This window comes from Lontra canadensis, unplaced genomic scaffold, assembly GCF_010015895.1.
Source record: "Lontra canadensis isolate GAN:19392208 unplaced genomic scaffold, GSC_riverotter_1.0 scaffold38, whole genome shotgun sequence".
In the NCBI taxonomy this organism is placed as follows: domain Eukaryota; kingdom Metazoa; phylum Chordata; class Mammalia; order Carnivora; family Mustelidae; genus Lontra; species Lontra canadensis.
The window spans coordinates 2,667,049-2,691,620 of record NW_022631032.1 but is presented as its reverse complement, the minus strand read 5'-3'; the positions used below and the strand labels follow the sequence as shown (position 1 = coordinate 2,691,620).

The 24,572-nt window shown below is 40.5% G+C and overlaps 2 protein-coding genes across 8 annotated transcripts in view; one reads left to right on the top strand and one right to left on the bottom strand.

The window, feature by feature from the left end:
• Positions 1–12,060: 12,060 nt before the first annotated feature.
• On the bottom strand, positions 12,061–16,845 carry CEP19 (centrosomal protein 19). Of its 6 annotated transcripts, none has more exons than XM_032869355.1 (3): positions 16,733–16,845; positions 13,928–14,091; positions 12,061–13,099 (listed from the first exon to the last, which is right to left on the bottom strand). In XM_032869355.1, the coding sequence occupies exons 2-3, from the start codon at positions 14,055–14,057 to the stop codon at positions 12,738–12,740; spliced, it is 492 nt and encodes a 163-aa protein (XP_032725246.1). In that variant the 5' UTR covers positions 14,058–14,091; positions 16,733–16,845; the 3' UTR covers positions 12,061–12,737. The 6 variants fall into 6 exon arrangements, with proteins under 6 accessions (XP_032725246.1, XP_032725243.1, XP_032725244.1 ...); XM_032869352.1 differs by having other exon boundaries at positions 13,928–14,127; positions 16,733–16,844; XM_032869353.1 differs by having other exon boundaries at positions 13,928–14,124; positions 16,733–16,844.
• A 112-nt stretch (positions 16,846–16,957) lies between these two features.
• Positions 16,958–24,572, top strand: part of PIGX (phosphatidylinositol glycan anchor biosynthesis class X) — a 36,538-nt gene continuing 28,923 nt past the window's right edge. The window contains exons 1-2 of one of the 2 annotated variants that reach the window (XM_032869350.1): positions 19,919–20,015; positions 20,346–20,409. In XM_032869350.1, coding sequence (XP_032725241.1) covers positions 19,982–20,015; positions 20,346–20,409 — 98 coding nt within the window. In that variant the 5' untranslated portion in view covers positions 19,919–19,981. Of the gene's footprint in view, positions 17,249–19,918; positions 20,016–20,345; positions 20,410–24,572 lie in introns of those variants that run through there. The other variant, XM_032869351.1, reaches the window with a different exon arrangement.

Genomic DNA, 24,572 nt, shown 5'->3' with positions numbered 1-24,572 from the left:
CGCTTGTGCTCCCTCTCTTGCTGTGTCTTTCTCTGTCAAATAAAGAAATAAAGTCTTAAAAAAAAAAAAGTTTATTGGGCATAAAATGTTACAAAATGTGCCTTGGTCATACAGGTGTTTTAGTTACATGATCTTGGAATTTCCATTCATGGCTTTATCAGGATGAATTTTCTTTCCCTGTTTTCCTTTCTACATTTTGTAGGAGGAAATGATGATTAAGGGAAGGATTAACCCCATATAGCCCTACTTTATCTGCACAGCATTTATATAGTCATATGAGATTTTTCTTATTTACTTATTTCTCCCCACTGAAATGTGAGCTGCATGAACATGGGTTCCTGTCTGCCATGTTCTCCTCTGTATCACTCTTATCTAGAAGAGTGCTCGGCACATATTAGATGCTTAAAATGTATGAATCTAAGTATGCCCCAGAAAACCTAGCATTTTATTTAAAAACAATGTAAAGGTTCACCCCAGCATTCACTCTGAATGTGAGTGTAGGCACATGGCTTACCTTTTTTTTTTTTTTAATTTTCAGCATAACAGTATTCCTTGTTTTTGCACCACACCCAGTGCTCCATGCAATCCGCACCCTCTCTAATACCCACCACCTGGTTCCCCCAACCTCCCACCCCCCGCCACTTCAAAACCCTCAGATTGTTTTTCAGAGTCCATAGTCTCTCATGGTTCACCTCCCCTTCCAATTTCCCCCAACTTCCTTTTCCCCTCTAACTCCCCTTGTCCTCCATGCTATTTGTTAGGCTCCACAAATAAGTGAGACCATATGATAATTGACTCTGCCTGCTTGACTTATTTCACTCAGCATAATCTCTTCCAGTCCCGTCCATGTTGCTACAAAAGTTGGGTATTCATCCTTTCTGATGGAGGCATAATACTCCATAGTGTATATGGACCACATCTTCCTTATCCATTTGTCCGTTGAAGGGCATCTTGGTTCTTTCCACAGTTTGGCGACCATGGCCATTGCTGCAATAAACACTGGGGTACAGATGGCCCTTCTTCTCACTACATCTGTATCTTTGGGGTAAATACCCAGTAGTGCAATTGCAGGGTAGGGAAGTTCTATTTTTAATTTCTTGAGGAATCACCACACTGTTTTCCAAAGTGGCTGCACCAACTTGCATGCCCACCAACAGTGTAAGAGGGTTCCCCTTTCTCCGCATCCCCTCCAACACATGTTGTTTCCTGTCTTACATGGCTTACCTTTTAAGAAAATATTACTAACATCCTTCCAGTGCCAAGCCAAAGCTGTCTTTTGATAGATTAAACACACACACACACACACACACACACACACAACACCACACAAACACACTGCCCTCTAATGGTAGTGGGGGCTTTTTGTTTTTAATTTTAGCAGGAATACTTAAATATCCCAGTTCCCTTTAAGGTGGAACTATGGCTGCGGATAATGGCAGAGCCAAGAAGTGGCCAGAGAGGGACTTTAAGATGTACGACATACCTGCTATGGGGATACCTGGGTGGCTCAATGGGTTAAGCCGCTGCCTTCAGCTCAGGTCATGATCCCAGGGTCCTGGGATCGAGTCCCACATCGGGTTCCTTGCTCAGCGGGGAACCTCCTTCTTCCTCTGCCTCTGCCTGCCACCTTGCCTGCTTGTGCTCTCTATCTGACAAATAAATAAATAAATAAATAAAATCTTAAAAAACAAACAAACAAACAAAACAATGTACTTGCTGTATGTGTTCAAGGCAATTGTCCTGGCTACCACCCTTTCCCCAGCCTTTCCAGCAAAATTGCTGCCCTCAGTACTCTTAGTCTGGAGTTCCACTGGTTAACTGGGCTGTACGAGGGTAGGCCTGCCTAGGGGCCAAGTCAGGAAGATAGTGACACCGCTTGCTTGCCAGGGCCAGCTGGAACCCAAAGTGGGGTGACTCCTCATATGGCAGTTTTCCTTTATTTGTCTGACTTTGCAACTTGGCCTCTTCATCTTCTGCCTGTTTCCTGTTCCCGGTTCTTCTCACAGGTGGAAATGTCAAAAGTTGAAAGTTTAAATTATGTCACAATTATGTCCCCATTAATCCTTTTATCAGATGGGCTACCAGGTGTTAGAGTATAGTTTAAAAAAATATAAAAACCTGTAACTCTCATACCAATATAAAATGAACACGTGTCTGAGACTTACTAACTTACTGACGAAGGGGACAAGTAAGACCATAAAACTGGTTCAAAAATATTTTGAAGAGGGGCGCCTGGGTGGCTCAGTGTGTTAAGCCTCTGCCTTTGGCTCAGGTCATGATCTCAGAGTCCTGGGATTGAGCCCACATCGGGCTCTCTGCTCAGCAGGGAGCCTGCTTCTTCCTCTCTCTGCCTGCCTCTCTGCCTACTTATGATCTGTCAAATAAATAAATAAAATCTTTAAAAAAATATTTTGAAGAACTAAGAATGTATAGGCTTTCACAAAGGAATGTTAGAATAGGATTGCTAGGTTAATGTCCTAGAGGCAAATAAACCTATTGATTACCTTCTCTACTGGACAGAAAATTTTTAATTAACAGGTGAATGGACAGTATCTGGGATTTAATCAAATAGTAAACAGCCAAGTCAAACATAGTTTGCCATAATGCTGGCAGTATAATAATGAAAAGATGTGTGGCCCTCATCTTTTCCCTTATTTGCAAGTTTTGGATAATTTTTTTACCTCAAGTCTTTATATTTTTCATATATATGTATATATATTTTATAGAACTAAACTTTAAAAAAATTTTTTTAAAGATTTTATTTATTTATTTGACAGAGATCACAAGTAGGCAGAGAGGCAGGTAGAGAGAGAGGAAGGGAAGCAGGCTCCCCACTAAGCAGAGAGCCTGATGCGGGGCTCTATCCCAGGACCCTGAGATCATGACCTGAGCCAAAGGCAAAGGCTTAACCCACTGAACCACCCAGGTGCCCCAAGGCAGAGGCTTTAAACCACTGAGCCACCCAGGCGCCCCCCAGAACGGAACATTTTTAATATAAAGCTTGTACATACTTCTACTATTAGTCTTTTCCCTTTTATGGGGTATTAGTACTTCTCAAACAGTAAACAGTGGATACTCCCCCAAACTGCTTTTGTTGTGAGGTGATAATTCATTTCAGGTGTAAGGTGATAACTCATTTGGTGTAGAGCAGAGGGAAAAGAGGTCAAGAGAGGGAAGAGATTAAGTTTTGGGTAAAATGAACTTTTGAGGATTACATTAGGATTTTAAGGCATCCATTCTATTTTGTGGTTCATTATCAGAAATAAGGCATACCTTTGAGTTTCTTGTCAGTGGAGACTGCATCCAATCAGAAATGTGAAAATTATGTAGTACCCAATATCTAATAACAGGAAAGGACAGTGGAATCAACAAATACTTAAAGGTGGTGATGACAGATGCTTGGCTCTGGTTAAAATTCCCTTTTAAGTAGTGAAGTATATGGTAAACGTCAAGAAGGCAGTCCTAATGGAATTTGCTAACCTAAGAGTTTTTACAAGAAACTCAAAATCTCCTACAGCCATAATCATACAGTAGGGTGTCCATATTTAGGTTAGGAACAAAGAGCATCGGGGTGTCTGTGCGGCTCAGTTGGTTAAGCATCATGATCCCAGTGTCCTGGGATCAAGTCACACATCAGGCTCCTTGATCAGTGGGGGAACCTGCTTCTCCCTCTGCTTGCAGCTACCCCTGCTTTTGCGGATGCTCTCACTCTTTCTCTGACGAACAAAATCTTAAAAAAAAAGGAACAAGGAGCATTCATTCAAAGAATATCCTGCCTGTCTTGAACGTGTACTGCCATTTTGTTTGTTTGCTTCTGATAGAACAAGAACTTTTTCTGACTTAAAATCAAAACCAAACCAAACCTAATCTTTTATCATTTTTCCCCTCTGTAACTGTTCTCTTCCTCTTTCCACACATCCACTATTAATTCCGTCCTTTTACATTTTCTTCTTTAAATTATTGACACTGTTGTCCCAAATCATTAAGCATTTTATATCTACCCAATGATTTTAGGGTCTGGCTGATTTTCTGCTGCCTTCTGCCTCTCAGTGTTCCCAGGACCTTTCAACATCCGAGCGGTTGCTTCCTCCAGACTGTAATTTCGCAGGAGTCCCTAACTCCGGGTGTTAGATGCTAGGGTTCCGGATCCATCTTCCTGTGTTTCTCTCTATTCTGCTCTCATTAAATGACCAGTGTTATCCTCAGGCTGCCTACAGTATTTCCAGGTGTCACATCCAGATATAACATGTCCAGAGTACTAAAGGGGACTTTTCTTTTCTCCAACAAATAGAGAACACTTTTTCCACAAGTCCTTGTAGATCCTCTACACATGTCATTGGCTATCACTGAGTAACACGCCCATCTCTAAACCAATCATAGACAAAGAAATGGGACCACTGGGATTTATTGAGACCAATCAAATTTGCCTCTGGATCTGTGACTTCTGTGGAAGCAGTTACATCTTACCAAATAATATTGGGCCTCTGCAGGCAATGAAGAAGGGGAAAAGGATATTGGGTAGGTAATCCACAGCATCTGCTATCATGTGAAATGGTAAACCATTGAGACAAGGACTTTTATAGCCATAAAAGCTAAAAGTTTTGAGCTTGAAGATTGGTTGTAAATTCAGTCATCCAACACTCCTATAAATTTGACCACCGGAAGTAATTTTCTTTGTTTTTAAGGGAGAGGAAGTAAGGACGGGGAACATTCTTTTTCGTTTGTAACTCCTGGATTGTAGATTTTCATTCAACCCCTGTGTTCTACTTTCTCCATGTATGTTGAACACATCCAACATTATCCTTCCATCTGAACAAAAGTTCTTCTGCTTACCTCTCATTTTCACCCCACTTCCTCACACTCTCCTCTAGGTCCTTGTCACTGCAATCAGACAGCTCTGCCAGGTTCATTAAGGAAAAGACCAAAGTCATAAACTGCAACTTGCTCCTGCCATCCTATCTGGTCCTTATCAGTCTTCTGGCTCTTCCACCTCTTTTATTTTTTTTTTTAAGATTTTATTTATTTATTTGAGAGAGAGACAGTGTGAGAGAGCATGAGAGGGAAGAAGGTCAGAAGGAGAAGCAGATTCCCCGTGGAGCAGGGATCCCAATACAGGACTCTATTCTGGGACTCTGGGATCATGACCTGACCTGAAAGCAGTTGCTTAACCAACTGAGCCACCCAGGTGCCCCTCTTCCACCTCTTTTAAAACCAGATGTCTTTTCCAGACCTCCTGGAGAGTTTCCACAGAGTAAGTATTCAAGAAGTGTCTATTAAATGAATGCCTTTATTCCACCCCTCCTCCAGTCTTTTTCAAGCTCCATCTCTTACGAGTGTTTAAAGAGGTTTAACGCATTTTTAACCCTCTTGTTCATTCTTAGAACAAATGATCTGATGACATTAATTCTATTCTGTTTACAATTTTTTTAAAGATTTTATTTCTGTATTTATTTGAGAGAAAGAGGGAGCAAGTTGGGGAGGAGCAGAGGGGGAGGGAGAGGGAGGGAAAGAATCTTCTGTAGACTCCACACTGAGCCAAAGGCGGGGGAAGGGGTGTCGGACTCCACAAGCCTGAGATCAAGACCTGAGCCAAAGCCAAGAGTCAGATGCTTAATCAACTGAGCCACCCAGGTGCCTCCCTATTTTGTAATAACTTTATTGACGTAAACATGCATACCTAAATATATACACACCATAAAATTTGCTTGTTTTCAAGTGCCCAGATCAAGTATTTGTAGTGAATTTACAGAATTGTGCAAACATCACAAAAACTAAGTTTAGAGTGTTTCCATCAACCTTATCATTCACTGACCCATGTGCAGTCAATTCCCATTGCTCAGCCTCGGCCCCAGGCAACCACTGGTCTGTTTTCTGTCTCTACAGAGTTGCCTTTTTTTTTTTTTTTTTCATATAAATGGATCATATGATATATAGTTTTTTGTGTCTGGCTTCTTTCATTTAGCATAATGTTTTATTGCTGAACAGTATGCTATCATGTAGGTACTACACTTTTGTTTCTCCATGTGCCAACTGTTGGATAATTGGAGTGTTTCCCTTTTTAGTCTGTTATGAAAATTCAAGTACACTCTTCGGGTGGACATATGTCTTTATTTCTCTTGCATAGAGTCCATGGGTGGAACTGCTGGGTAGTACAGTAAGTTTATGTGCTTTTTTTTTTTTTTAATTTCACTTATCCGGGACGCCTGGGTGGCTCAGTGGGTTAAAGCCTCTGCCTTCAGCTTAAGTTGTGGTCTCGGGGTCCTGGGATCGAGCCCCGTGTCAGGCTCTCTGCTCGGCGGGGAGCCTGCTTCCCTTCCCCTCTCTCTCTGCCTGCCTCTCTGCCTACTTGTGATCTCTGTCTGTCAAGTAAATAAATAAAATCTTTTAAAAAATAATAATTTCACTTATCCATTTGAGAGAGAGGGTATGCACAAGCTGGGGGGCCTGTGGGGAGGGGCAGAGGGAGAAGGAAAGCAGACTTCCCGCTGAGCAGGGAACCCAATGCAGGGCTGATCCCAGGACTCCGAGATCATGACCTGAGCCAAAGGCAGATGCCTAACTGACTGAGCCACCCAGGTGCCTCAGTATACGTGTAGCTTTTTACAAAAGTGCCAAACTGTTCTCTGAAATGGCTCTACCATTTTATATTCCTCCAACAACATTCCAATTTTCTACATCCTCACTAACACTTGTAATTATCTTTTTTTCATTATAGGCATTCTAATGGATGTGAAATAGTATCTCACCATAGTTTTAATTTGTATTTTTTGTTTGTTTGTTTGTTTTTGAGTAGGCTCCCTGCCCATTGTGGGGCTTGAACTCACAGCCCTGAGTTCAAGAGTTCTCTGCTTTACTGATTGAGTCAGTCTTCCCTGTTAATTTGCATTTCTTTAATGGCTGATGATGTTGAACATCTTTCCAAGTGCTTATTAACCATTTGCATATCTTCTTTGATGAAATGTGTATGTAAGTCTTTTGTCAATTTTTAAAAAAGATTTTATTTATTTATTGAGAGAGTGTGTTGGGGGAGGGGGCAGAGGGAGAGAGAGGGAGAATCCCAAGCAGACAGTGTGCCAGGTGCAGAGCCCGACTTGGGGCTCAATCTCATAACCCCAAGATCATCCCTGAGACAAAATCATGAGTTGGACACAACCAACCGAGCCACCCAGGCATCCATCTTTTGTTCATTTTTAAATTGGGTTCTTTCTTTTATTACTGAGTTGTAAGAATTATTTTTTTAAGACTTTATTTTTATTTTTTAAAAAGAATTTATTTATTTATTTGACAGAGAGGTAGAGAGCACAAGTACGGAAAGTGGCAGGCAGAGGGAGAGGGAGAAGCAGGCTCTCTGCTGAGCAGGGAGCCCGATGCAGGGCTCAATTCACGGACCCTGGCTGGGATCATGACTTGAGTGGAAGGCAGATGCTTAACCAACTGAGCCACTCAGGGGCCCCTACGATTTTATTTTCAAGTAATCTGTACACCCAACATGGGACTTGAATGCTTGAACTCACAACCCTGAGATCAAGAATTGAATACTCCACTGACTCACCAGCCAGGCACTCCAAATTGTAAGAGTTCTCTTTATATGCTGGATACAAGTGCGTTTTCAGTTGTATGATCTGTGGATATTTTCTTTCAGTCTGTTTTATGTTCTCAACATTGTCTTCAGAGTACAAAATTTTAAAATTTTTGATGAATCCAATACATACATTTTTTCCTTTTACAAATCAGATTTTTGGTATCAAATCAAAGATCTCTACCTAATTAGTGTTATGCCCTGAATATTTACTAGTCCTCTCAAAATTCATATGTTGAAGTCCTAACCCCCAAAAGTGATGGTATTATAAGGTAGGCCTTTGGGAGGTCATTAGAATTGATGGAGTCATAAGGGTGGAGCTCTCATGAATGGGATTAGTGCCCTTAAAGTGGGACATGAAGGAGCTGGCTTGCTGTCCTCTGCAAGTGCGTAGCTTGCAACATGAAGATCTTCTTACCAGAAACGGACAAAGCTGGTACCCTGCTCTCAGACTTCCAATCACTAGAACTATGAGGAATAAATTTCTGTTGTTTAGCAGCCACCCAGTTTATGGTGTTAAAATAGCCTGAAGTGAGACACAGAGGTCACAAAGATTCTCTTTATTTTCTTCTAAAAGTTATATAGTTTCAGCGCCTCCACCCCCCCGTTTTAGCTTTCTCATCTAGGTCTATGATCCTATGTTTCCTTCATAATATCCTGCAGTTTCTTTTTCTTTTTTTTTTTTTTGAGATTTTATTTATTTGTCAGAGCAAACACTTAACTGAATGAGCCCCCCAGGTGTCCCTATCCTGCAATTTCTATCCAATCACCCCCCCCTTCAATCTTCATTCTTTTTTAAAAATTATTTTTTATTTTTAAAGATTTTATTTATTTGACAGGGACACAGCAAGGAGGAGTGGGAGAGGGAGAAGCGGGAGAAGCAGGCTTCCTGCTGAGCAGAGAGCCCAGTGCAAGGCTTGATCCCAGGACCCCAGGATCATGACCTGAGCCGAAGGCGGAGGCCTTAACCCACTGAGCCACCCAGGTGCCCCCAATCTTCATTCTTGAATATTAACAGAGACCTAGTTGCCAAATCCAGTGACCTTTCCTCAATTTTCATCTACTGCTTTTGTCAAAATACTAGGTACATGATGAAATAATTACCAAAAAACCTGAGTAAAATAATTGCAAAAGTGCAAGGGAGCAGATCTAGTGAACCTCTCAGGACATAATGTTTAAGGTGACCACTCAGTACCTTGATGTGCCTGGTGCTTGATTACATACTTGCTGAATTGGTAAATAGAAAAGACCCTTTAGCTCAATTCTTATGCTGACCCAGGGATTTATATACAATCTTTGGTGAAGACTACAGTACATTAAGTACGCTAAGAGATCCAAACTGAATTGTATTTCCAGGCTTACATGTGAACAAACCTACACCTCTCAATGAACCAGAGGCTCTTAGGGATCCAACAGAGTGAGAAGAAGCCAGAGCCAAATTGAACTTTAAGGGCAGCTCTCAAAGTATTGAGTTTCATAGGCTGAGCATGTCTAGTCTAGTCTAATCTAGAATCAGACTACAGACAGATCTGCTCTAAAGGGTGCAGTAGTCAGGGAAGGGTTAGATTTATCTAATAACTAGATGAGTGATAATTTGGTTAGATTCGATATGAGATAAAGAAAGGCAAAGTGATGTTTTCTTGTTTTAATATGGCAAGAACTTATGCATGTAAGTGATGTTTTCTTGTTTTAATATGGCAAGAACTTATGCATGTTTACAGACTGTAGAGAATGAGCCAGAAGGGAATGAAGCTGAAAATGAGAAAGACAGAGGCAGAGAGAGAAAGAATACTGGTGAGGCAAGGCCACAACAGAAGATGGGATCCAGAGCCCTCTAGGGAAGCCAAATTCTCTGCAGAGTTGGAATTGAGTAAAGTTGAGAATTTTCCGATTTTACTTTTACACTCTATCTAAATTTTTAAGATAATGGTATTGAGGGGCGCCTGGGTGGCTCAGTGGGTTAAAGTCTCTGCCTTCGGCTTAGGTCATGATCCTAGGGTCCTGGGATAGAGCCCTATTCGGGCAGTCTGTTCCCGGGGAGCCTGCTTCTCCCTCTCTCTCTGCCTGCCTCTGCCTACTTGTGATCTCTGTCAAATAAATAAAATCTTAAAAAAAAAAAGACAATGGTATTGAGTATATATTCATTTTATAATGGAAAAAAATGTGAAAGAGGTCAGCAGAATTTGCTTTGGATAAGGTACATAAGAAAAAAAAATCCACAACTGCTCAGCTCACATGATCTCCCCCTCCTGCTTTAGACAGAGTCAGTACCTCTAGCTCATATATGCTAGTTTTCTTGTTTTGGTAAACTATGTTAATATCTCAAAGGCAAAAGTTATGGCCCATTTTGTATCTTACTGTAGCTCTTCACAGGATGTGCTCAATAAACATCAAAAAACATAGATTGGGAATGTGCTATAGAGGACATTAATATAATCAAAAGATAACTATTCTGACACATATGGGAACTTGTATATAATAAAGCATGCACTTCAACTCAATGGGGGAAAGATAGGTAATTCGGTATATAGTAGTGCGGGACAGCTGGATGGGCATCTGGAAGTAAGGTTGGGATTCACATCTTTTATCTTATACCAAAATAAACTTCTATGTAGAATATACGATGGAATTAAAAAAAAAACAAAAAACTTGGAGCGAGGAATGCCTCTCTCAGTATGACAAAAATGCAGAAACACAGAGAAAAATATTGATCAATTTGACTTGAAAAAAATCTGCCTGGAAACAATATCATAAACAAAGTCAAAACACAAATGACAAAGGTAAAGTATCTGCATCTCATATCACAGACCAAGGGCTATTTTCCTTAATAAAGAACTTTTTTTTTAAAGAATTTATTTATTTGACAGTGAGAGCACAAGCAGGGGGAGTGGCAGGCAGAGGGAGAGGGAGAAGGAGACTCCCTGCTGAGCAGGGAGCCCAATTCGGGGCTCAATCTCAGGACCTTGGGATCATGACCAGCGCTGAATGCAGACGCTTAACCAACTGCGCCACCCGGGTGCCCCAATAAAGAACTTTTTACAAATCAGTAAGAAAAAGACCAGTAACACAACAGAAGAATGAGCAAATGACATGTTGTCATAAAAAATTATCCTTAAGTGTATGAGAATGCTCAATCTCACTCATAATAAAAGATATAGAAATTAAAACCATGAGGTGCCGTTTTTAGATTATAAAATTGGCAAAGATCAACAAGTTTGAGAACACTATCTGTTGATGCACATGTGGGGAAAACGGGTACTTTCATGTACTGCCAACAGTTTAAGTTGGTACAGCCTTCATGGAAGTACTATGCATTGGTAAGAACATTCCAACCTCATCTCCTATCATTATTCTCCTCCTCAGTCTGTATTAGCCATATCTGTGTCCTTATCCTTCCTTGGTAAGCCAAGCACATTCCAGCTCTGGGGGCCCACACACCTACCTTTCTCTACAACTCATGAAATGCACATCATTTCTTCCTTAACCTCCTTCAGGTCTTTACCCAAATGTCCCACCTCTACAGTGAGGCATTCTCTGATCGCTGTCAAAAAAAGTGGCTCTCAACCCCTCCATCATTGTCTTTTTACCATGTTTTTAATTTCAAGCACATATGTGACATTATTCTATGTATTTATGTTTAATGTCTCTCTTCTGCCACTTGATTGTAAACCTTGTAAAGGCAAGGACTTTGTTGTGTATACTGCTACGTACTCAGACTCCAGAATAATACAGCTCAGCATGTAATATGTGTTCATTAAGTACACATACTGAATGGATGGATGAATGAATGAACTTCTTTGAAGGACAAGTTAGCAATTATCTATTAAAATTTGGAACAGACATACCCAGCAATTCCCTTCTAGGCATTACTTATAGTTTTACAAGTGCACAGAACAGAGAATGTACAAGGTTATCTGCTGTGGCATTGCTTGTAATAGTGAAAGGAAAAACAACCTAAGGTCAACTTTTAAAATGTATCATCTACATCTGTACAATGGAATACTGTGTAGATATAGGAGATCTCTGATTCTGAAATTTTTTTTGCTACCTTTGGCAAATATACATATGATGCCTGACCATCTTAAGCCCCTGGTGATACCACTGTAGGAGTGACCCCTTTCATGGGGCTTTTACTGGTAAAGAGAGTGGAGATGAATAGGTGGAAAGAGTGAGTAATTTTTACAGCTTTATTTAATGAGTATTAATCTCCTTGCAGAAAACATGGAATATCTGCCAATTAAACAATATTCTAATGAGAAGAAAGATGTATCTGTACACATATAACCTGGTTCAACAAAGATCTTCTCTTTGTAGATCCAAACACATGAATAGGCCTAAACTGGCAATGCCTATCTATTCATTATGGCTAGATTTCCCATGTTACAAACAAACCACATCAGTTACGGGAAGACCTTCAGGATTTCAGAATATCTTTAGTACAGGTTTCCTGGTCCTGGAGTGGCAGAATTCCCCTACTATTAGATGACACCCCCTTGCAGCAGCAGGGCATTCTGCAGGGCTGGTCTCCTACTCCAGAGTCCAATACATATAAAAACATAATGCACACAGGGTAATTCCCTGGTAACAATAAATACCCTCCAATCTTACCAAACTATAATTTGCTTACTGTTCCTCAAATAAAATGTTCTAGTCCCTATCTCTTTACCACTACCCTCCCCAAAGCCCCCTTTTTCTCCCAGCTTCTCTCATCTGGAATTTTATAAACTTCTATCCAAACACTACCATTTCGAGGACCAGGCAAAGTCCCATCTCTCTACTAAAGGACTCAGTCTTCCCTGACTATTCTAACCCTAACATCATCTAGGCTCTGACCCCCTTTAACTTTTACCAAGCATCTGACTCTAATCTTTTTGTTGCCTAATTCTGTTAATTAGTTTTTCACAAGTTTCTGAGTTATCTTCCAATTAGATTGTGAGCTCCTTAAAGGCAGATTCCTATATTCTGGTTTTTATATATTCCTCATGAATCTACACAGTAGATACATGTCCTGGTTTTGAAAAGTGACATGGTCAATCCAAACTTGACCCAACATGTACACTTAGTGTTCTTTACAGATTTTTCTAGAACCATGTTTATACATCCTTTGTATAAACATGCAGTTTCTGCTAGCTCAATTAATTCTTTTGAGTTTTTGGTATCAGAACTCGTCAGCTGACTCTGTGTCCCAGCCGCAAGACTGCAACTGTTCATCCTGTGGGAATTCAACTTCAATGTCATAAATGAAATCTGGATCATCCTTCTTCTTCTGATTCTTCTCAAAAAGTTCATCCATGATGCTCTTTCTCTTAGCAAGCTCCTTATCATCTAGTTTGTTCAGGTCTTCCTCAGGATCAATTGTTGTTTCCCGTTGAATTTGTTCCATTGTTTCTGCCAAACTCTGCCCCAACAAGTAACCTCGTAAAAAACTGAATAACTTCTCTAGCTGCCTCAGGGACACTTGTTCCAGGTAACTCTTGTGTCGCGGATTATTCTTTAATTGTTCAGCAGCTCTGCTGCAATCTCGGAGAGAAAAACAAAATTATATACCACACACAACAGACACATCGCAAACTACTGAAAGCATTATCTGCTGTGAGAGCCAAGTAGCTAAGTGACTGCTTCAGAATGAATAACTTTGCAGAACTATTATTCTTTTTTTTTTTTTTAAAGATTTTATTTATTTATTTGACAGACAGAGATCACAAGTAGACAGAGAGGCAGGCAGAGAGAGAAGGGGAAGCAGGCTCCCTGCTGAGCAGAGAGCCGGACGCGGGGCTCGATCCCAGGACCCTGAGACCATGCCCTGAGCCAAAGGCAGAGGCTTTAACCCACTGAGCCACTCAGGTGCCCCAGAACTATTATTCTTTTATATCGAGCTTTGAGTGTGGGAAGAGGGATGCATTTTTTATTTCCTTAACTTAAAAATCACTTTAAGGAGATGTCAAACACTTGCAATTGGAGAAAACATCTAAGATGAAAAGGATTTATTATTACAGTTTCAGATATTAGTACTGGTACTAAGAAAATATCAAGACAAGAAAATATCAAGACAAATAAAAAACACATTTGGAGGGAGAGAAGGGAGTCAGTATTATTGAATAATGCAATCTCATTTAACCCATATCACAATTCTGAAAGGGTGGGATTATCAATTTCCATTTACAGATCAGGAGGCTAAAGCTTTCTGACAATTTAGCTGGTGTTTACCTACCTACCCTGATAGTCATGATTTGAACCTGGGGCTGTCTAACTCTGAAGGCCATGGTGCTCTATTACAAGACTGAAATCATTCTTAATAAGTGATTTAGAGAATATTTAAGATAGGAAGCAAGATAAAACATGAGGTACCTGAAAACTTTGAAAAGTTTCGGACTGGCATGATGCGTTGGCGATGTTTTCCCTTCATTTCATTCTCATAGATTAAAATAATAGCTGGAGGCTGGAACCTAATTCCACATTTCTTGGCAGTGCACATCATTCTCACATGCACTTCAGGGCAAATCAGAGGAAATCTGATGAAAATATGTTAGTCACATAATGACTTCCTGCTAAAGGGGAAAAAAATATAAGTGTTGAATAAATCACACTCCCCAGTACCCCTTCTCCCCAGCAGATCTGGCTCTAGTCCAGTTCTAGAGATGCATGCTCAGCCTGTCAACTTCAATACTTTGAGAGCTACCCTGAAAGTTCAGTACAGCCCTGGGGTTATCCTTAGTTGTTGGATCCCTGGTTCAATGAGGTATGTAGGTTTGTTCACACATGAGCCTGGAAGGGCAGTTGTCTGGACCTCTTAGTGTACTGCATTCTTAACCAAAGATTGTACATGAACCCAAAGTCAGGCCAAGAATCAACTTACAGGATCTTTTTATTTATCAATTAAACAAGTATGTACAAGCACCCTCTATGGCAAGATACTATGATTTTTTAACATTAAACATTAAGTCCTGAGAGGTTCATCAGACTGGGTCTGTCTCCTCTGGACTTTCCCATTTTACTCATGAAGTTTTCTATGATTACTTATTGAATCACTTATCTTCCCTTCTATTGTATATGCTGCATGAGGGCAGGGAACATATCCACTGTTCACCAGAATATCCCAGCAAAATACCATACATACTTGTTTAATTTAATGTACTAAGGGCACCTGGGGGGCTCAGTCAGTTGAGGGGGCCCACCCTGGGTTTCCACTCAGGTCGTGATCTCAGAGACCCACGCTGCCCTCTGCACTCAGCGGGGAACCTGCTTTTCTCCCTTTCCCTCTGCTCCTCCCCTCACTCGCTTGCGCACACACAAGCTCTCTCTCAAATAAATAAATACAATCATTTAAAAAATTTAATTTAATCTACTAATATAAGACACAGCCTCTGTATATCCTTTAAGTGTTTATAGTCTACAGGTCTGATAAAAAATGCAGACCCGGTACAGATTCAACCTCTACATATACAAGTCAATAAAGTTTACATCATTTTTATTTCAACTTATTTGTCTCTCTATGTTTTCTCAGTTACAAGAAACACAGCTATTTTGCAGTTAATACTTTCTATTCCCTGTTGTTGGTGCCCAGTGCCAAAATACACTTAATTATAGCGACTGCTTTGGGTAGGACTTTGATATTCTCAGGAAGATTTGCAAATGTCAAGGAACCTAAAGGTAAAGGAGTATAGAGTGATGACACCTTCATAAACTTGATTTTTCTAGAGCATCACCTTTGGAACACAGTACATTGGAGAAGACTGGAGGTAGGGTGGGGGAGGAGGAGGAGGAAGAAACATATATATAATGATTACCTTTGATTTGTTTTTTCCTACACATATAGTTTTTTTAGTATAGTATTTTTTTACATTATACATCTATTTCCTGCCTTGTAAATGTAATAACTTACGTGATTCTGTCCTTCAATGCTTTACTAAAACACACATTTCTATGACTGTCAAGTGTTTTGTCTTATGGATATACCATCACCTATACTTTTCACTTCTTATTTTTGAACATCAGAATTTTTACTCTTAAGAAATTAATCATAAAGAACTGCCATTTCAAATTACTGTGCTCTGATCTGACACAAAGGATCCCACCCACCCGCTTCTTCAAATACTACTCCCAGTTCATGTCCTTAAAATATTGTCTGTTAGTAAGCCTTCTAAAAGATCCTACTGAGCACAATATAAATTCCACACATTCAAGCAAATGGCTGTACTCATGACTGATGTATGCAATTGATAACAATGTTTTTTTTTTTACTACAGAGTCTTTTCTTTTTAAAATTTAACTTTTGGGGCGCGTGGGTGGCTCAGATGGTTGAGCGTCTGCCTTTGGCTCAGGTCATGATCCCAGGTCCTGGGATTGAGTCCCGCATTGGGCTTCCTGCTCAGCGGGGGGCCTGCTTCTCCGACTCTGCGCCTCTCTCTTTTTCTCTCATAAATAAATAAATAAATAAATAATCTTTAAAAAAAATAAAATTTAACTTTTATTTGTACTAATATGTTTATATTCTGTTAAAAATGTAAAATAATTCTGAGGATTATTAACAAAAAAACTGTTGTTCCCTGCCCTTCCTCTCTTCATAGTCAACCAGCTTCAATTCTTTTAAGTGTTTCTTCCAAAATTTATCTCCATATTTCTTAATACCATGCTTATACTGCTATTTTCACTTTCCGATGGTACATTCTGACATCCTTCCTCTTGCAAACACCTGTCCTAGCTCCAGTCTGCATCTAGGCCCACTTACAGATTCAGATTCACTTCAATTCAAGAAGACAGACCACACATTTACCTAACTCTTCCTCAAAAGCATTAATACTTTTCTTCCCAGGAATCAGTGACCGCCATAATTTTACTAAACATCCCCCACAGCACCTAAAAGTGTACGGATTTTGCCAATAGAGAGACGATCCTCTCCCAAACTCACGTCCCCGCTACTGCAAGGCTGACTTTCTTACCCTTAGAGAAATAGAGAAAGTGCATCTTCTGTGGCGGGGAAGAGCTTAAAACCGCCGTGAGGGGCTTGTTTCTCCCCAACCGCAGTGCACAGAGAACTTAACTCGGCTTTGAGGCCGGGCGGAGTCTGGCGCTGCAGGAAGAGGCTACAGCCATAGCCTCGCAGACGTGACTGTGGGGTGAATTCCCCCGCAGGAGGGCCGAATCCGCACGTACCTGGAAGTGGAGGTGGAGACAGGGAGCTCCCCAATACGGCTCGCAGGACTGCTCCAGAGCCCGGGTCTGGATGGGGGCCCAAGGAGTTGTTCCCACAGCAACAGCCCCGGCGTACGTCACGGCGCGTGCGCCGCTCCTCGCCCCGCCCCCTGACCCGACGGCGAGGGGCGGGGTGACAAGGGAGCAAAGACTGCAGTGAGGTTGCCGCCTCCCGCAACGCCGGAAGTTTCGGGGGGACCAGAGCTGCGGGGACCGGGGGAACCGCAGGACCTCAGGCGCGTGTCGTTGTCTGCCGTGCCGGTCACTGACTCCGTGGCAGCACGCTCTAGGAGCGGCATAAGGAGTGCTCGGGCTCCTCAGTCCGCAATTCGTCCCCGCGCGCTCTGGGGAGCGCGTTCTCCAGCGTCCTGGCTGTCACGGCCGTGGTTGTCCGGGCGGTGGCCTGGCTGCTCCTCTGGGAGGCGGCTGGACTCACCACACCCGCCACGGCCTTCACTGCCACCCCCACCGACGCTGGTAAACGAGGGACGGGGTTGGGGGACCGGCGGGTGGGGGGCTGTCCGGACACCTAGGTCCTCCGAGGTGTGTCTCTCGTCGCGCGGACCTAGAACCTGCTGGGTGACCTGGAGGAGGTTAAGAACGGAGGCCACGTGCTTCCCACCTTTCCCACCCGCCTAGCCACTGCTCCGAGGCGTCTCTTGGGTCTCTGGAGAGTCGGGCTTTGTCGTTCAGAGGTAGTACTGGCCGTACTATTACTAAAATATCGGGAAGGCAGTACAGCTGTCAAGTGTCTTGGGATGCATGAAGTTTGGGACCCCTGAGAGGATCAGCAAGGCCACAGTGCCCAATGGGGTGTGAGAATCCCAGTCCAGATTGGAGAGACTGACGGGGTGAGGGCGTGGGAAGGGGTGGACAACTAGTTTTAACAAAAAAATTTTTGTAATAGATTGGATTAGGCTGGGGCTTTTCTTCTAACTACAGGCTGGACAAGTTAGTTGATTTCATTTCTTTGGGTCTGACTCGGAGGGCGGAAGTGCTGTGCTAGGCGCTGTAGATCCAGCGCTGAGCTAAATATGGCCTCAACCCTCGCAAAACTTGCAGAGTAGTGGGGAAGTGCAGTAGTAATTACAATAAGGAAAGTCAGTACAAATTAGGTTAAGTTTCTCCATCTGTAAAGTGAGAATATTAGACGGGTCAATCACTGTTTTTGTGTCTTCACATACTAGGTTTCCAGATTTACTTGAAGTATTATGAAGCCAAAATGAATTTTTAAACAGCAGGACTTGGTGATTTCTAAAGACTCTTCCAGCCCTGGTTTTTTATCATTAAAAAGAGGTCAATTTCCAGAGCCAGTTCTGGCCACTGTAATCAAAGTAATATTTAAGAGGAAAAGTCTTAAAAAGAAAAAAAAAAAAAAAGAGGAAAAATCTTGACGGTCAATTCAGATGCAACAAATTTATTTTAAAAATGATATTTTTGCTTGGGACACCCGGGTGACTCAGTCATTAAGCGTCTGCCTTTGGCTCAGTTGGTGATCTCGGGGTCCTGGAGTGGAGCCTCACATTGGGCTCCTGCTCCGAGGAGCCTGCCCCTCTGTCTAGCATTGTCTCTGTCTGTCAAATAAGTAAATACATAAATAAAAATCTTAAAAAAAAAAAAAAGGCCTGCCTCTCTCTCTAGCTATGTCTCTCTCTGTCAAATAAATAAGTAAATAAATAAAAATCTTCAAAAAAAAGAAAATGGTATTTTTGCTTTAAAAAATTATGAATAATCTATTTGCTCTACTGTTTGTGAATTAACCTTTCTACCATCCCGAGATGAAAGGGGTTTAGTATTCTCCAGTATATATCCCAACAGAATTTAAGCCTATTAATCTGACTTTTTTTTCTAATTTAAGTTCCAGATAGATATAAATCCTGACTCTCCACCCCTATTAAAATTAAACATAGTGAAACATCTGGATTTGTAAAAAAGATACCCAAAGGTATTTTTAGGAAATGATTATATATGCTTCTCTGAAGCAAATAAGGGGTTTTTTTAGATAGCTAGGAAAGTGGAAGTATCTTAGGCTTTAAAACTCTAGGAGATCTTGCTTCTAATCAGTAACTTACTTAGTGGTACGGCCTAGAGCCAGTGAGAACTGTTTTTTAATCAGTTTCCTCCCGTGTGCAAATGGCAGTAATTTCGCCTATTTTGCTGGGTTGTGAAAGTTAAAATATGTGAAAGCCCCAAATAGAGGATTTGTCATGGATGTCATTTAATAAATATTATTTTTCCTTTCCTTGTAAATTTTGGTGTTCTCATATTTGTGTGTGTGTGTGTGTGTGTGTGTGCGTCTTTTCAGGAATGAATCTAATAGACTTAGCAATACATAATAGTATAATTTTTTTGTGTTTGGGTTTTTTTTTTTAAAGATTTTATTTATTTATTTGTCAGAGAGAGTGCTCGCTTCGGCAGCACGTATACTAAAATATTTGTCAGAGAGAGAGAGCACAAGCAGGCAAAGTGCAGGCAGAGGCAGAGAGAGAAGCAGGCTCCCCACTGAGTAAGGAGCCCGATGGGGGACTTGATCCTAGAACCCTGGGATCATGACCTGAACAGAAGTCAGCAGCTTAACCGACTGAGCCACCCAGTCGTCCCTTTTGTGTTTGTTTTAATGTTAGTGCACTTCCAGCTTTTGAAAATGGATTTATGTTCCATATAGCAGGGTACCCAGAACAGTTGATGGTCATTAGTAATGGAATTATTTATTTATTTATTTATTTATTTGGAGTTGAGAGAAAATCTTAAGCAGGCTCAACACCCAGCGCAGGGCCTGTCTCAGGGCTGATCTCACAACCCTGAGATCATGACCTAAGCTGAAATCAAGAACTGGACGTTTGACTGAGCCACCCAGGTGCCCCTGAATTTTTAATTTTATGATGCTGACCTTGAATAATAGTTTTAACATCTGAATTCTGCATGGTGTCATTACAGTGAGATTTTGGGTTATTCTAAGTTTAAAAGGAACCCTTTGAATCTTTGAAAACCCTCAAATTTTTGTTTCTCTGTTTTAAACCTTCCCAACATCTCCACAAGGTGTAAGTGTACCATTTTCTCAGTTTTACAGGTGTGGACGATAGGATACAAAAGTTGGCAGTAGGTATCTAAAATAGGGTTTCAGTGAACCAGGATTAAAACAGATTTCCTGGCTCTTTAGCCAGTCTGTTCCTTTTGGTGTCCTGAGATCATCTGAAAAAAACAGTATTAATGACAAACACTTATACAGAGCTCTTACCATCTGGTAAGCCCTGTTCTAAGTGCTTCTACATGTATTAAATACTCATGACAAATAGCAGAGAAATAAACTATCTTGTCCAAAGTCACATAGCTTTAAGGGACAGACTGGGGTTATAATTAGGCAGTATTACTCCAAGGTCAATGTTCTAGATGCCTCTGCTATATTAGAAGTAGCTTTTTAGATAGCTCAAATTCTTTAAATCTTAAAAAACTTTTCTTTTGTTTATAGGTTGGTTAGATTTTCCAGGCAAGTAAAGCCTATTCAAGCAATTATTTTCTATTTAAATGTTCTTTCACTGAGCGCTTATTTTAAGAAATCTTCTGATTCTTATAGGCATAAGGGCTACTTGTTCAGAAATTATTTTGAGGCAAGAAGTTTTGAAAGATGGTTTCCACAGGTAAGTTGCCCACTGATGTTCACGAATGTCAAAATACTGTTTCATATAATTTAGAGCAAAAAATCAATAGCTGGGAAATGGATAAACCGAAAATCTCTTGCTTTCTTACAAATGTTATAAATGACAGATTTATCATATGTGGTTCACAGTTTGAAATAATGATTAAAATAACAGTAGAGGGGCACCTGGGTGGCTCAGTAGTTAAGCATCTGCCATGCCTCAGGTCATGATCTCCAGGTCCTGGGATGGACTCCTATGTTGGCCCCCTACTCAGCCAGGGGTCTGCTTCTCCCTCTGCCTGCCATTCTCCCTGCTTGCGAGCACACTCTCTCCCTCTGTCAAATAAATACATAAATGAAATAACAGTAGAGAAGAGGAGAAAAATGTTTATTATTTATCATGCATGTGTGGGGTTTTTTTAGGATTTTATTTATTTTTGTGAGTGAGAGAGCACACATGAGCATGAGTGGGGGAGGGTAGAGGGGCAGAGGGAGAATCAATCTCCCACCTGAGCAGAGAGCCTGACATGGGACTGGATCCCAGGATCCCGGGATCATGACCTGAGTTGGAGGCAGGCACCTAACCGACTGAGCCACCCAGACCCTCGCATGTGTATTTTAAATATATGTAACATACATACAGCCAGATTCACTTAATCTTCACAGTGGTTGTAAGATAGATGATATCTTTCTTCCTTTTCACTTCATCTTAGCCAGGAGGCCAAGAAGTGATTCCCTTTTTTCCTTTTCAGATGAGAGAAGTAGAATTTAAATAATTTAGTAGAAGTTAGGGTGGTAAGGTTCTAACTCAAATTTATGACTGTCATACTCCAAAGCCATGCCCTCATGTACTAAGATATTATATCACCCTAAATCACTGTTTCTGATTTATAAGAATTGGTTCCAAATGACCATGCTGTTTCCAAAATAGAAATTATTCTTGGGCAACCCTCTCAGGTCCCCTTTCTCTTTAGGAGCTTTGTACTCTTTATCATTCAGTAAACTTTACTATCACTCAATAAGCCTTGCTTTGCACCCTCTTAAAAAAGATTCTCAAAAATGAATATTTGACCAGTATTTGAAGATATTTAAAAGACTAGTGGGGACACCTGGGTGGCTAAGTCAGTCGGGTGTCTGCCTTCGTCTCGGGTCATGATTTCAGGGTCCTGGAAATGAGTCCCATGTGGGGCTCCTTGCTTGCCAGGGAGCCTATCTCTCCTGCCTGCCTCTCCCTTCCTTGTGAGCTTGCTCTCTCTCTCTCTCTAATAAATAAATAAAATAGTTTTTTTTTCAAAGATTTTATTTATTTGTCAGAGAGAGAGAGTGCGCACAAGCAGGCAGAGTGGCAGGCAGAGGCAGAGAGAGAAGCAGGCTCCCTGCGAAGCAAGGAGCCCGATGTAGGATCCCATCCCAGGATCCTGGGATGGTGACCTGAGCCAAAGGCAGTGGCTTAACCCACTGAGCCACTCAGGAATCCCAATAAAATACTTTAAAAAAAAAAAAAAAGACTAGTAAAAAGTTGTAGAAACTGTTCTGTAAGAAAACTTCCCAAACTTTAAAGCTTTCAAGGTAATTAATTTGAAATAGTTCTGATACATAATTTACAAAATCTGATACGTTTATTTTTTTTAAATCATTGCATTTTATAAGCCACCTTAAACTGAGACATCTCACTCTCCACCCTCTTCAAAGTCAGCCTACGTGTGAATGGCTAGGAGGTACAGTAGAAAAAACTTGGGGTTCGTTTTGTTTTGTTTTTTAACTCAGACAGACTTGGGCTCAGAGTGTAGCTCTTTTATTTAGTAACTATGTGGCTTTAATCAAGTTACTTAAATCTTTGCCACCTTACCAGTAAAATTAGATAATGATAGTATTTCCTCATTAGGTTCACAAGGATTAAATCTAAGAATATAGGGCGCCTGAGTGGCTCAGTGGGTTAAGCCGCTGCCTTCGGCTCAGGTCATGATCTCGGGGTCCTGGGATCGAGTCCCGCATGGGGCTCTCTGCTCAGCAGGGAGCCTGCTTCCTCCTCTCTCTCTCTCTCTCTCTCTCTGCCTGCCTCTCTGTCTACTTGTGATCTCTCTCTGTCAAATAAAGAAATAAAATCTTTAAAAAAAAATACGTCCTTTAAAAAAAAAAATCTAAGAATATATAGGAAGTCTTTTAATATAGTGCTTGTCATATAGTACATCCATAGGAAATGTTAGTTCTTATACAAACAATGAGATAGGTGATCAAATTGGGCACTACAATTTCAGTCAAGAGGAGATGTGACTACGCAGTAATAAAACTGATTTTGGGAGGGAAGTCACTTCTGAAAGGAATTTTTAACTGGGTTTCAGACAAATTTTAAGCAATGTCAGGGTAATTATGCCAAGGGTATAGCTTTTTTTTTTTTTTAAGATTAATTTGAGAGAGAGAGTGTGTGTGCAAGCAGGGGGAGGGGCAGAGGGAGAGGGAGAATCACAAGCCAATTCCCCATTGAGCACCATCCCAGGACCCTGAGATCGTGACCTGAACCGAAATCAGAGTCAGATGCCCAACTGACTGAACCACCCAGGTGCCCCATGCCAAGGTTATAACCTGTTTTTAGAGAAATTGGGATGTATTCTCAAGAGAAATGGGAAATACTAGGTAATGCAAATTTGGCAATGCAATTATAAGTGACTCCAGTGAGGAAGAAAGAAGTGCCTGAAGAGGCCATTGTGACAGCAAAAGTAGCTGTCCAGTTAGAAGTACTGAAGGTAAAAACCAGGATATAAAACCAAGGATGAAGAGTGACAGAACCCACAAGAATAAACTCAGAAACTAGAAACCTCAGAGTTACTGGAGACCTTCAGAAAATGCCAGTGAAAGGCTCTTCCATTATGTTTAGAGCAGGTGTAATCTTGCTGCTGGGTAGAGAAGGAAACATGAACAGATTGTAGAAAGTAGAATTAGTTACCTTCTCTTATTTCTGTCTTCTTGGTCAAGAAGAATTACTTCCACTCTGGAGAAGGCCAAGCAAATACTGGTAGGAGGAAACTGAAGTGCAGAATACATAAGGGAATTATATAAAAGGATCTTAGAATTTTAATTGAGTTTAGGGTCTCCCTTCTGTGATAATCTATAGTTTAGCACAGTAGAAGAATTTAGTTAAGTGATTGCTGAACTTCTGTTTGTAATCTTTGGATAATCTGAGAGTTGGTTGCTGTAGCTTCTGGTCTAGCCCAGATTGTTAAAAGGATAGTGTATGAACACAAAAGAGGAAATGGTAGTCTCTGGCAATTAGCATGAATTTATGACAAATTGATGTCCTTCGTACAGATCCATTAGGTAGATCAAGAAATGCTATAGATACAGTATATCTTACTTGCTGCAAGACTTGATGCAGTTTTACATGTTGTATTTGTGAACAAGATAAAGAATGTGAACTGAAAGCTAAAACAGTTGAATGACTTCATAAAGATCAACAAAGTTATCCAACATGTTCCGATTAATAGCTTGAATGTCATCTTGGAGAGAGGTCCTGAACAGTCTCTGTCTTTTTAAGTATATATATTTTTTTCTAATTATAAAATAGTACATGTTCATGAATAGATATACATTATCTGGAAGAAAAGAGATTATAGGTATATCCTACTTTTATAGAGGCAGAGTGATATAGTGTCTAAGAATGTGGGCATTAGAGTAAAACTATTGGCGTTTGAATCCTGGCTCTTGGATAAGTTAGTTTCTGAGTGCTGTGGTTTTCTTTTCTTTCTTTCTTTCTTTGAGGCGGGAAAGTATTTGAGAAGGAAAAATATTTGTTTCTTCAAATCCTTTTGGATTTAATTTAATTTAAATCCTTTTAGATTTAATTGATTTGCGTATTCTGCCCTTAGCTTTTACATCACTAGAAATGATATATTTGGATAAAAATAGAATATAACAATACTGTAAATATTATTCAGAATTCTTTCAATGAATATAAATTATTAGGAAAATAAAATTCTATATGTAAAATTACCTATTTGGAAGAATATAAGCAAAAAAAAAAATCAAAACAATTCTTTTTCTGTATAGCTGCTCTTAATATTCAATTCTTGAAGTTGCTGCTGTGTTCTTGGAGCAATGAGTCCATAAAATTTATTGATTATCTGAGAACCAAAACCTAATATCATACATTTATATAAAGTCTCAAAG